A 13,557-nucleotide genomic window follows, 5' to 3' on the forward strand; every position below is an offset into this window, starting at 1 on the left:
ATTATGGAGTAGAAATGATCACAAGGGACTTACCTCAAGTTTTCCCGTGAAAACCTTGCTCAAAAATCGCCCAACCCGAGCTTGGTATGCCCAAAAATGGCAAAAGCTCGGGACTCCTCCAATTTTATTCTGTCCAGGCTTTGTCGCACCTGCGACTAGATTAGCCGATCTGCGGTCTCGTAGGTGCCACTAAATGTTCGCATCTACGATCCTCCAAAAGGTTCCCTCCGCTTCTGCGCGTTCCTTTCCGCACCTGCTTCCTCGCAGGTGTGGAAATTTCTTCGCACCTACGACTACTGCTCCTCTTTACGTCTGGTCGCTTCTGCGATGGCTGGTGCGCACATGCGACTTCGCACCTGCGATCAGACCTCTGCAGGTGCGAAAATACCAGAAGCAAAATTTCCAGCAGTGGTCTTAAGTCTGAATTTGATCCGTTAACCATTTGAAACTCACCCGAGGCCCCCGGGACCTCAACAAAATATACCAACAAGTCCTAAAATATCATACGAACTTAGTCGAACCCTCAAATCACCTCAAACAACGCTAAAACCATGAATTACGACCCAATTCAAGCCTAATGAACTTTGAAATTTCCAATTTCTACAAACGACTCCGGAACCTATCAAATCACGTCCGTTTGACCTCAAATTTTGCACACAAGTCATAAATGACATAAGGACCTATTCAAATTTTCAGAATCAGATTTCGACCCCGATATTAAAAAGTCAACCCCCCGATCAAACTTTTCAAAATTTAACTTTCGCCATTTCAAGCCTAATTTCTCTACCGACCTCCAAATAATTTTTCGGGTATGCTCCTAAGTCCAAAATCACCATACTGAGCTATTGGAATCATCAGAATTAAATTCTAAGGTCGTTTACACCTAAGTCAATATCCGATCAACTATTTTAACTTAAGCTTCCAACATGGAAGTTCATTCTTCCAAGCTAACTCTGAAATACCTTAAAACCAATACCGACAATTCACATAAGTCATAATACCTCGTAGGAAGTTATTCAAGACTTCAATTAGTTGAAAGGAGCGTAAATACTCAAAACGACCGGTCGTGTCGTTACAACCACTAACGTATTGAAAATAGCTCAAAAATACTCTCTTTTAACCTTTCGGTCCGCAAATGCCCCTAACATTTATTTTTGGGCTAAACATTACCCTTATATCTAACAGAAGGGCCAACAATACTCCTAACGTATTGAAAATATCTCAAAAATAACTTTCGTTAACCTTTTGGTCCGCAAATGCCCCTAACAATTATTTTTGGGCTCAAACTTATCCCTATATCTAACAGAACTAACTTGATCAATTTTTTGACTTTAACTTCGCCAGGTGGTATTTTCTTAACCCGCCACGTGTATTATTTGTATTAAATATAACCCATCTGTATCTTTTAAAATATTCAACGACCCTGACCCGCTCCTATATATTTGGACGGTCGGCTAAAAATAATTATATTCGCTAGTTAAATATATAAAAAAATATACATTGATTATATATAAAAATATGTATTATTATACATTAATATTTATATATATAATATTTTAATATATATATTGTACATGATATTATTTTTAGGAGAAATTATATGGTGTAGTTTTTCCTATTAATTATGATCTATAACTCAAATTTATTAAGCAAATATGACAATGGAACGACAGATTTTGCTAATATTTTAGATCTATCATTATATATTAAAACACTATTAGTTCCCATTGAAAAGATCATGTGAAGTCCATTAATGTGCTAAGCAATTAGATATGTATATAATTAAAGGTTTTAAATAATTTTGTTTCCATCTGTTTCTTTGCTTCTCCTTTAGAATCATATAAATAGAACATTATCATTTTTATGTTTGCAAATTAAAATTTATATTTGTTAAACTTGTTAAGATCTGCAAAATTTGAAGGGAAAACTACACCATATAATTTCTTCTAAAAATAATATCATATTAAATATATATTAAAATATTAATGTATAATATATATATTTTTATATATAATCAATGTATATTTTTTATATATTTAACTAGCGGATATAATTATTTTTAACCGACTGTCCAAATATATAGGAGTGGGTTAGTGTCGTTGGATATTTTAAAAGATAAAGATGGGTTTATTTAATATATATAATATACATGGCGGATTAAGAAAATACCACATGATGAAGTTAAAGTCAAAACATTGACCAGGTTAGTTCTGTTAGATATAGGGGTAAGTTTGAGCCCAAAAACAAACGTTAGGGGCATTTGCAGATCAAAAGGTTAACAGAGGTTATTTTTTAGCCATTTTCAATACGTTAGAGATATTGTTGGCCCTTCTGTTAGATATAGGGGTAAGTTTGAGCCCAAAAACAAACGTTAGGGCATTTGCGGACCTAAAGGTTAACAGAGGGTTTTTTGAGTCATTTTCAATATGTTAAGGGTATTGTTGGCCCTTTTTCGATTTGTTTTTAGTATTTATCTCTTTAGATTAGATTGCATTTATCTTCTAGATTAGATGATATTATAGTTAGGTATTCAGAGTTATCCCTTTGATTTAGATAGGATTCGTCAGTTATTTGGTTTACATAAAACTCTAGAAAGATGGTTATTGTAAATTGTATTTAAACTCATTGAGGCATTCAATAACAGACACAATATTTCCATCATCTATTCAAGTGTTCATATGGTATCAGAACCTATACTACTCTAACGAGCACGATCCTATTATTTTTTTCCACACACCAAATCCTCCAATGACGAAAGATGGAAACACAACCAGAGTTGTTAATGCCGACAACACTGCTAGTAATATCACCATAGTTCAATTCAACCCCGCTTCCCAACTACCTATCAAACTTAGTGGCAGTCACAATTTTGCTACTTAGAAAGCTTAGTTCTCCATGCTTATGCATGGTCATGACCTCTATGGTTACCTTGATGGATCCACCCCAGCCCCCATTCCGAGCACCACTTTTAGAACCAACAAAACCCCTAATCCTGCTTACACACTTTGGTTCCGTCAGGATCAACTTATTTAAAATGCCCTTATGACTTCCGTTGACCCTACCATAGCCTCCACAGTTACCGTTGCTAACACATCGAAACAGGCTTGGGACTCTTTGCCACTGCCTACGCAAACAAGTCATAAACCCAAATTTTCGATCTTCGTGATCAACTTGCCGGAATTACCAAAGACACCACTGCTATCATTGAGTACCTTCAACGTATTCGGTCCCTTTCAGATGAACTTGCTACTGCAGGTGCCTCTGTCACTAATTCCGAACTCATTGTCAAAATCCTCAGTGGACTTGGCCCTGATTTTCGTGAGATCTCAGGTGCCATATGGGCACGTGACACTACAGTTACCTATGAAGAACTATATGAAATGTTTCTTGACCATGAGCTCTTTCTTTGACATGAGGAAGCTAAGAAACCCCTGGTCCTATCACAACAGCGGTTGCCACTCACAACAAGTCAAACTACAACTCTAACAGTAGCAACAATCGCCGCCAATACTACAACAACAACAACAACAACAACAACTCTCAACCATGGAGCAAGAATACTCGCCCCAATACTGCCAGCCAATATCATCCCCCAAACAATAACACCACTGCTGTTATTCCTTGTCAGTTATGCAACAAGATCGGACATATTGCAAGTGTTTGCCGATCCAAGTCATACAATCACTTTGAGGCTAAAGCCAATTACATCACAGGCTTCAACACTACTGCTAACCCGTGGATAGTTGATTCTGGTGCCACACATCACATCACAAAGGAGCCGCATAACCTACAACCATACCACAGTAACGAGGATGTCTCCATGGGTGATGTTAACAAAATTCTCATCTCACATACTGGTTTTACTCAGTTATAAGCATCAAATAATATTTTTAAGCTAAATGATACTCTGTGCTTCAGCCATTAAACGCAATCTTATATCTGTATCCAAGCTATGTCATGATAATCTAACATCTGTTGAATTTTTTTCCTTCTCTTTTGTTCTGAAGGATTTGAAAACGCGAACCCCATTGGTGTATGGCCGGAAGAGAAATGGACTATATGAGTGGGCCAATTCACATTCACAAGCTCACATGTCTACCACTACAACCTCTCTAACCACTTGGCATCAAAGACTAGGTCATCCATATTCTAGAGTTCTTAATTATGTCTTGAATAAATTCTCGCTACTATTTGTTGAACGAGTTAAGTTTCATTATTGTAATTCCTGTTTGTCTAATAAATTCCATCAGCATCCGTTTCACACATTAACTTTGGAAAGCTCTAAACCGCTTCAAATTATTTTTAGCGATTTGTGGGGGCCCTCTCATGTTTTGTCCATTGATAAAAAAATTATATTATTGAATCTTTGTTGACCAATACACAAGATACATGTGGCTCTACACACTAAAAAATAAAAGCGAAGTTAAAGAGCTTTTTCAAAAATTCCACCCTTTAACAGAAAAATATTTTGATACCAAAATTCAATCGCTTTACACTGATGGTGGAGGAGAGTATAAAAGTATTGACTCTTATCTCTCGCTTCATGGTATCGAACATCTTTTCAGCCCATCCTATACGCCTCAAAGAGTTACTCTTGCTGAGCATAGACATCGTCATATTATTGAAACTGCAAGTACAATTTTACATGAGGTGTCTCTTCCACCAGTTTTTGGTCATTCGCATGTCACTATGCTGTGTATTTAATTAATCGTCTACCCATATCACTCTTGTATAACTCCTCCCAATTTTAAAAATTATTTGGCAAGTCACCTGACTATGCCTCTCTAAGGACTTTTGGACACTTATGTTATCCCTGGCTTAAACCGTACTCTAAAAATAAACTTGAACTCAAGTCTAAACCATGTGTATATCTCGGTTATCTTTGTCCCATCATTGTCTTTAGTTCTTTGATCCTACTTCTTCAAAAATTTAATTATCACGAGTTGTACCATTTCTTGAAAATAATTTTCCATTCAAAAGTTTATTCTCTAATACTACTATTAGACCCACTAAGTTAGATTGGACAAATATCACTACTGTTGATTTACCCAGTTCCACCCCTAATTTTTTTCCTATTTTTGATTTGCCCCCTCTCATTAAAACACACATCCCATACGTAATAGATGATTCCCATCCCCCCAACAATACCTCATCCCCTTTCTCCATTGAACAGGCCTCAGTCCACCATATCCGGCGTACCACCAGCGGCAGATGCGGATTCCCCTCCTTCACAGAGTTCTACTCCAGGTATGTGTACTACTCCTCCTCCAACTCTAATTCCCCAAGACCCCTGCTACCCAAACCCATCCCTTATGCCTACTGTGAGACCCCAAACCTTTAATCCCTCTATAAAATCACCTACTCCACCAACCAATCTGCCTCACAGCCCCACTTCATCTCTGCTAGTATACCATCGTCGTTCCCCACGCCCCAAATTAACCACTTCAATGGCACCTCCCCCTACTCTGCCACACGTACCTACCCCTCCAACTCGTATAGTCACCCGCTCACAGAATAACATCCAGAAACCAAAACACATTTTTGATTGCCTAGCCTACTTAGAACCATATCTTGTATCACACACCTTTAAACAAGCCTAAAAGTACCCTGAGTGGAGGAAAGCCATGAATTCAGAATTTAATGTGTTACTGAAAAACCATACTTGGGAACTAGTTCCATATGACCCCCCTAAGAATGTTGTTTCATGTAAGTGGATTTTCAGGATTAAAAGAAAAGCAGATGAGTCAGTTGATCGTTACAAGGGGAGATTAGTTGTAAAATTCACTCAGAGGTCAGGCGTTGACTTTCACTTGACTTTCAGTCGGGTGGTTAAACCCACTATTGTACGAATCATGCTTGATGTTGCCCTTCGGTTTCACTTGCCACTTCGTCAATTCGACGTCAACAATGCTTTTCTTCAAGGTACATGACACAACCCTGGGGCTTTGCTTGTGTTGATAATTCAACTCATATTTATAAGTTGCACAAGGCAATCTATGGCCTGAAGAAAGCGCCTCGGGCTGGGTATAATGTGCTCAAAGGCCAGCTTGCCCATATGGGATTTTCTAAGGCTGAATCTGATAACTCATTATTCATCAGAATTAGTCATGTTGGTTTTATGTTTATTTTGGTACATGTTGATGACATAATAGTGATCGGCAGTAACCCCATCAATGTCAATAAAGTTATAGCCTCTGTTGCCTATCGCTTGTCCATTAAAGATTTGGGAAATCTCAATTATTTTCTTGGTGTTAATGTGGTTCGAAACTCTAATGACATTATTCTCTCTCAAGCCACTTATATCAATGAAATCCTGAATGATAAGTTGATGGCCGATTGTAAGAGCGCAAACACACTGATGAGTGTTTCTGAGTTGCTCAAACTCAATGATAGGGCTCTATTAACTGATGTGACTCGCTGCCGTCGAGTCCTGGGAAGACTTCAATATTTGTATTTTACAAGGCCAGACATTTCTTATGCAGTTAATAAATTATCCCAATTTATGCAATCGCCATCTGATCTTCATTAGAAAGCTGTGAAGCGAGTTCTTAGGTACCTTCATGGTACGATCAAGTTTGGCCTACGTGTGTCCCCAAATTTTGATTTCAATCTGTGCATATACTCTAATGCGGACTGGGCTAAAGATCTCACTGATATATCCTCCATATCTGGTTATATTCTCTTTCTTGATAGAAATCATATCAGTTGGTCCTCTAAAAAGCAGAAGAATATAGCTCGCTCATCAACTGAAGCTGAATATAGAGTTGTCGCCAATGCACGTGCCGAACTACTGTGGGTCAGAAACCTATTGCTTGAGATGCAAATTCCTGTCAGATATACCCCTACAATCTACTGTGATAACATTGGTATCACTTATCTAAGTGAGAATCCGGGCCTTCACAGTCGCATGAAATATATTGAGGTGGACTTTCATTTTGTGTGCAACCATGTTGAATAAAAGGTGGTTCGAGTTGTTCATGTTCATTCTGCTAACCAACTAGCTGATATGCTCACCAAAGCACTAGCCAAACCATCCTTTGAACGCAATTTGTTCAAGTTAGGCTTAGTGACACATAGCCTAACTTGAGTGGGGTGTATTAGATCAATAGTCCTTGTTACTATTAGTTATAAGTTTGTTTTTAGTATTTATCTCTTTAGATTAGATTGCATTTATCTTTTAGATTATATGATATTATAGTTAGGTATTCAGAGTAGGATTCGTCAGTTATTTGGTTTACATAAAACTCTAGAAAGATGGCTATTGTAACTTGTATTTAAACCCATTGAGGCATTCAATAACAGACACAGTATTTCCATCATCTATTCAAGTGTTCATAATTTGCACAAATAGGATCATAAAGTGTGAACTCTAAGATTCCAACATATATTGGTGACTTTGGGACTTCAAGGCATCGGGCAACAAGTGAGAACATAAGAGCTATGTGTAGACAGCTCTAAGATTGAGTGTTTATTTAACTTTAATTAGTAAATTTGAGTGTAGTGTGTGAGAAGTCTACAATATCACTACAACATGTTTCTTGTGACAGTTTGAGCAGAAGCACTCTAAATCTACCTCATTTCTTAGATACATCGGCTTATTTGTTGATATAATATTATACATTTGAGTCTTAATATAAAGATGACGACATGAACAATGAGAATTCATATAACTAACTCTAACTTCCTGTATATGAGGCTTTGTTGTTATTGTTGAGTCTTCATGTAAGTGCTCAATCTTTGGAGGAAGTTCACTACTCATCACCCCTGGTCCTATACTCAACAGTGAAAGTAATTCTCCTCCTGAAATTATGAATACCTTTTATTGTGAAGTTTTAACTATTTTAATGATTCATATCCAGCTAGACATATAAGGGCAGTTGCAACATGTAAGGACAAATGCATTAAAATGATTCTCCCATCCTATTTTATTTGTTACTTTGTGTTCGTTGATGCTATAAAATATTTTTTACTATAATTTTCACTTTTAAATTTCTACCAGCATGGTACTAAAATATATCAGTACACGTCTAATCATTTATATATCTGAAAATTTGACATAGAACTGAAAAAATCAGTTTACATAGGAGCATAAGAAATACACTAAACTTAAAAACACAACCTAAAAATTGGACACAAACCAACTTTCTTGTCTTTTGAATTTCAGAGACTTTTTTCCTTCATTTCCTGATTTTAGCTGTTGTGAACATGCATTGCGCGAATTCATATAGTAAGTAGCGGAACATAACTTACTTGGAATTGAGATATAATTATTATTGTTTCTTGATTTTAAACTTAATATAAAGGTAAGACTGTGATATGATCAGATCAAAAGAAACAAAATATTCAAATGTAAGTGCCATACCAGCTCTCCTCTATTCCAATTTATACAATAACAAATTAATTGAAGAGTCAATCAGAACACTTTTTCTTTGACTAAAATTTTTCTCACATTGTTTAAACTTTTCCAATATAAGCTCTTGGTAACGTATTTAGAAATTAAAAGGAAGCGGAAAAAGAGGACTTTTATGACCAACCATGGATTGGGTTGGGGAGGGGGGAAATTGACTAATGATAAAATTTAGGAGTTGGAGGAGAAGTTGATGGATATGGTGGCTTGGGAGATTAGTGGGGTCGCATATAGTATGTGGACTAGAAAAACTAATTGTATTAGGAAAACCGCTAGAGATGTATTAGGAATCACGAAAGGTAACTTTGGTGGACATAGAGGGGATTAGTGGTGGAATGGAGAGGTCCAAGGGAGAGTGGAAGCCAAAAAAACTGCTTACATGAAGTTAGTGAAGGGCAAAAACAAGGAGAAAAAGAGGACGAATAGGGAGAGGTATAAGATTGCAGAGAAGAAAACAAGGATAGCGGCTATGGCGGTTAAAACGACAGCTGATAGGTTACAACTACCTTGCTTTTATGTTTTGATGATCTAACAAACTTACTACCAAGAACCAGATAAGGAACCAGTTACATATCCTCAAGACCTTAAGATCGAAAGGCTCCAGCTTGGAATATACTTCAACTCTTCAGAGTCATAGGAATAACAGAGGGAACAGATAACTATCGCTTTCCGAGAAAACAATACAAGTCAACTACCTCGGCTGTAAAGTTGCTGCCTGCACATGCTACAGTGCAGAAACAGTACAACATTCAACTTTATGGGGTGTGTCTTTTACCTACCTTACTTATATCATTCTAGTGATGTCACAAATGTATTATTAAACATCAAGAAAGGTAAAACAAATCACTTGTTCTCTTAGAGAAATCATTGAAGCTCTCATACGGTGATTGTTGATCAAGCAATCAACTCTCAAGTGATCAAGAACAAAGAACAACACTACTACGGACCAGTTTCCCATAACAAGTCATTGTATGTCCTTAGTTGAGTTGTAACTTTGTAATAGTTCTTAAATTATATTTCCTACTTAGCTTGTTCAAAAGTACTCTGTAGGAAACCCTTTGTAAACCTTAAACCTTTGTGTTTGAGTCTTGGCTAGAGTTAGTCGAGTTGTAAAGTCTTTGTAATAGAGTTATTACAAAGTGTCTTGTAATAGAGTATTACAAGTTAGTAAGGGATTAAGAGGTTAATTCCTAGGTTGCATAGGTTGTAATCTAAAAGTTGCTTAGTAGTGAAGTTGAAATCCTACAAGGGTAGGTCGTGATTTTTAATCCCGTTGAGCGGGTAATTTTTCACGTAAAATTCCTCTTGTCGTCTACTTACTGCTGTGTGCGTGTGTTCTAAGTGAAACTGATAGAGAACCTGGTTCTTTATAGAGTTTGGTGGACCCTTATATTCTATCAATTGGCATCAGAGCAGGTTCTTTCTATCAGGTTAACACCTAGAAAGGATCCTCATGGCTGCTCCTCCAAACTTTGAAGAAGGCCAGTCTACTTACAGACCACCTAGGTTCAATGGATAGTATTACAGATGGTGGAAAACTAGGATGCACGACTTTATCATGGCTGAAGATTCTGAGCTATGGGATGTCATATGTGATGGACCCTTTGTTCCCACCAAGAATCTTGGCGACCCAGCTATAGCTATTCCTAAGACGAGGAAGGAATTCAATGACGCTAATCGAAAGGCCATAGAAAAGAACTTTCGTGCAAAGAAAATTCTTGTTTCTGGCATTGGTCCTGATGAATATAACACGATATCGGCATGCCAATCAGCAAAAAGAAATCAGGGAGGCTCTTCAGACAGCTCACGAAGGAACAACACAGGTTAAGCAATCCAAGATCGATATGCTCACAACTGAATACAAGCTCTTCAGGATGAAAGATGATGAATCCATCCAAGATATGCGCACTCACTTCACCTCCATCATTAATGAGCTTCACTCTCTTGGTGAAACTATTCCAAGAAACAATATTGTTAGGAAAATCCTTAGTGTTCTGCCCAGTTCTTGGGAAAGCAAAGTGAACGCCATTGCAGAGGCGAAGGAATTGCAGACACTGACAATAGATAAACTTGTTGGCAATCTGAAAACATATGAAATGAAAAAGAAGAAGGACAATGAAAGAAGAGAACCCAAAAGGGAGAAGAACCTGGTCCTTAAGACAGATAGCAATGATTCAAGTGGTGAGGATGGTGATATGGCTTACTTGACAAGAAGATTCCAGAAGATGGTTCGCAGGAATACAGGCATTCCAAAAAGGGAAAACTCTAGCAAGTCAAAAATTTATGACCTCTGTAATAAATGTGGAAAGCCAGGACACTTCATAAAGGAGTGCCCTCTCTTAAAGCAAGATCATTACAAAAACAACTTTAACAAAGCAAGCAAGAGGAACCCTGTTCCTGATAAACACTTCAAGAGAAAGAATGCCACTAGCAATGTTGTAAAGCAAGCTCTTGCTGCATGGGGAGACTCCTCTAGCGAATCTGAAGAAGAAAATGATCATGGTGATAGTTCAATGATGGCAGTGGAAAGTGAAGCAACTGAGTATGACTCAATATTTGCCTTGATGGCTCAGTTTGATGATGATGAAGATGACGACGATGATGAGGTAAATTTTCTAGATATTCAGAGAAATCTGAAATCTTATTCTCCTAAAAAACTCATGTCTTTGGCAAATGTGTTAATTAATGCTTATCACAGTCTTATAAATGATAAAGATGCTTTAACTGTGGAGTTAGGAGAAGCAGAACAAACCAGGGTTGACTTAGTAATCGTTATTGTTGATTTAAAGGAAACAATTGAGAACCTGAAGAAAGAGAAGGATGCCTTAGATGAAAACATTGCAAATATAGAACATGAAAGAGATGATCTAATGGTCATTGTGGTAGACCTAAAAGAGACCTTTGAGTATGTAAGAAAGGAAAAAGAAGCCTTAGCTGAGAGAGTTGCTAATATTGAGCATGAAAGAGATGATATATTAGTAGTGGTAGTGGACTTGAAGGAAACAATTGGAAAACCTAAAATAGAGAGTAGGCCTAAAAATTCTCAAAAGGGAAAGAAAGTTTCAAGCGAGGCACACATTAAGCTTGAAAGTGAGTTAAATTCAGTGAAGTCTAGTCTGTGTGTTGAGCTTGAGAAAAACAAACAACTTCATGAAGAACTAGGAAGAGAGAAGAGTGATCTTGAAAAATCACTCAAGTGGACCTGGTCCTCTGATGCTATCACTGCCATGTACACCAACAATGGGGGAAACAGGCAGGGGATTGGGTTCCAGAGGGAAAAGATTCCCTACAACCCTCATAGAAAGTATGTTACTGTACCTGATAATTATCTTTGCACTCACTGTGGCAACACTGGGCACTTTAAAGAAAACTATAAGGCCAGATTTCAGTCACAACAGAAAAACAAAGTGTTCGCTAAAAAAGTAACTGCTGGTAGAGAACCCGGTCCGTCATATAAAAAACACATGATGCCTGCTTGGACCAGAAGATTTCTTATTCACCCTTTTCCTCATTACAAGGGATCCAAACTTGTTTGGGTTCCTAAGTCTAACTCCTGATTTTCTTGTGCAGGAAACAGTGAAAGGAAACAACCTACAATGGTACATGGATAGTGGCTACTCAAAGCACATGACTAGAAGTACAAATGATTTCCTTTCACTTAAAGTCGTGCAAGGAGGGAGTGTATCATTTGGAAATGGCAAGAAAGGATACATTCTGGGAGTTGGAAGGATTGGGAAGTCTCTCTCACACTCAATCAAAAATTTATACTACGTGAACGGATTGAAGTACAGCTTGCTAAGTGTTTCCCAGATCTGTGACAAGGTAAACAAGGTGGAATTTGTGTCAAAAATATGTACAGTCACAAACATAGTGACTGGTGAGGTGGTGCTAGTAGCAAAAAGATACAAAAATATCTATGTTACTGATTTTGAGTCTGCAGAATGGTGATCTCAATTGTCTAAGTGCTATTGATGATGATGCTGAATTATGGCATAGGAGGTTGGGTCATGCAAGCTTCATGTTGCTAAAAAAATTGTACAGGAAGGACCTGGTTCGTGGTCTGCCCAAGTCGTGTTTCAAGGATCACAAAGTGTGTGATGCATGTGTAAAAGACAAGCAAGTCAGATCCTCATTCAAGCCCAAAAAGGAAGTCAGCACCTCAAAGTCGCTTGATCTTCTTCACATGGATCTATGTGGACTCATGAGGGTGGAAAGCAGGGGAGGAAAGAAATATATCTTCGTTATAGTTGACGATTACTCCAGATTCACCTGGACTCTATTTCTCATAACCAAAGATGAAACCTTTGAAGTGTTTTTTGCTTTCGTCAAAAGGATTCAAGTGAAGATGGGTAATAATGTAGCTTGCATCAGGTCTGATCATAGAACGGAGTTCAACAATGCCAAATTTGATGAGTTTTGTACTGAAAATAGTATCACTCACAATTTTTCGGCTCCAAGAATACCTTAACAAAATGGTGTTGTGGAGAGGAAAAATAGAACTCTTGAAGACATGGAAAGGACAATGTTGATTGACAGTGGGATCGCAAAGAATTTCTGGGCAGAAGCTGTCAATACTGCTTGCTACTTGGTGAACAGGTGCTTGATCAGGTCCCTTCTGAACAAGACTCCATATGAGTTGCTGAATGGAAGGAAGCCCAAACTGACACATCTAAGGACTTTTGGGTGTAAATATTTTGTCCTCAACAATAGAAATGAAGCTCTTGGAAAATTCGATGCCAAAAGTGATGAAGGCATCTTTCTAGGATACTCATCCCAAAGCAAAGCTTACAAAGTATACAACAAAAGGACTCAATGTGTTGAAGAGAGTATACATGTGATCTTTGATGAATCTCACCTCTCCTGTGAGAAGGACATACGTGTTGACCAAGATGGAGAACCTTTATCTATTCCAGGTGAAGTTATTGACATGACAAATGGAAAGGCAGACATGATGAGTAATGTCAAGGAATCCAGTAAAGATGATTCAAATACATCTCCATCCATTGGAGAGGAACCTGGTCCCACGATCACAACAATTGAAGCTGAAAATAGAGTTGCTGATGCAGTACAAGGTACTCCACTTGCTGAAGTAACAAGCGGCCAAGAACCTCTGTCAGATATTCCTGGGTCCTCTACAAATGAGATTCAGG

General features: G+C 37.7%; 1 protein-coding gene across 1 annotated transcript; it reads left to right on the forward strand.

Annotated features, from left to right (window-relative positions):
• The first annotated feature begins 10,251 nt into the window (after window positions 1-10,251).
• LOC138898676 (intracellular protein transport protein USO1-like) lies at window positions 10,252-12,875 on the forward strand. Its single transcript, XM_070184757.1, has 3 exons — window positions 10,252-11,829; window positions 11,978-12,229; window positions 12,348-12,875. The coding sequence occupies exons 1-3, from the start codon at window positions 10,252-10,254 to the stop codon at window positions 12,873-12,875; spliced, it is 2,358 nt and encodes a 785-aa protein (XP_070040858.1).
• The last annotated feature ends 682 nt before the right edge of the window (window positions 12,876-13,557 follow it).

Source organism: Nicotiana tomentosiformis, chromosome 9 (genome assembly GCF_000390325.3).
Source record: "Nicotiana tomentosiformis chromosome 9, ASM39032v3, whole genome shotgun sequence".
Taxonomy (NCBI): Eukaryota; Viridiplantae; Streptophyta; class Magnoliopsida; order Solanales; family Solanaceae; genus Nicotiana; species Nicotiana tomentosiformis.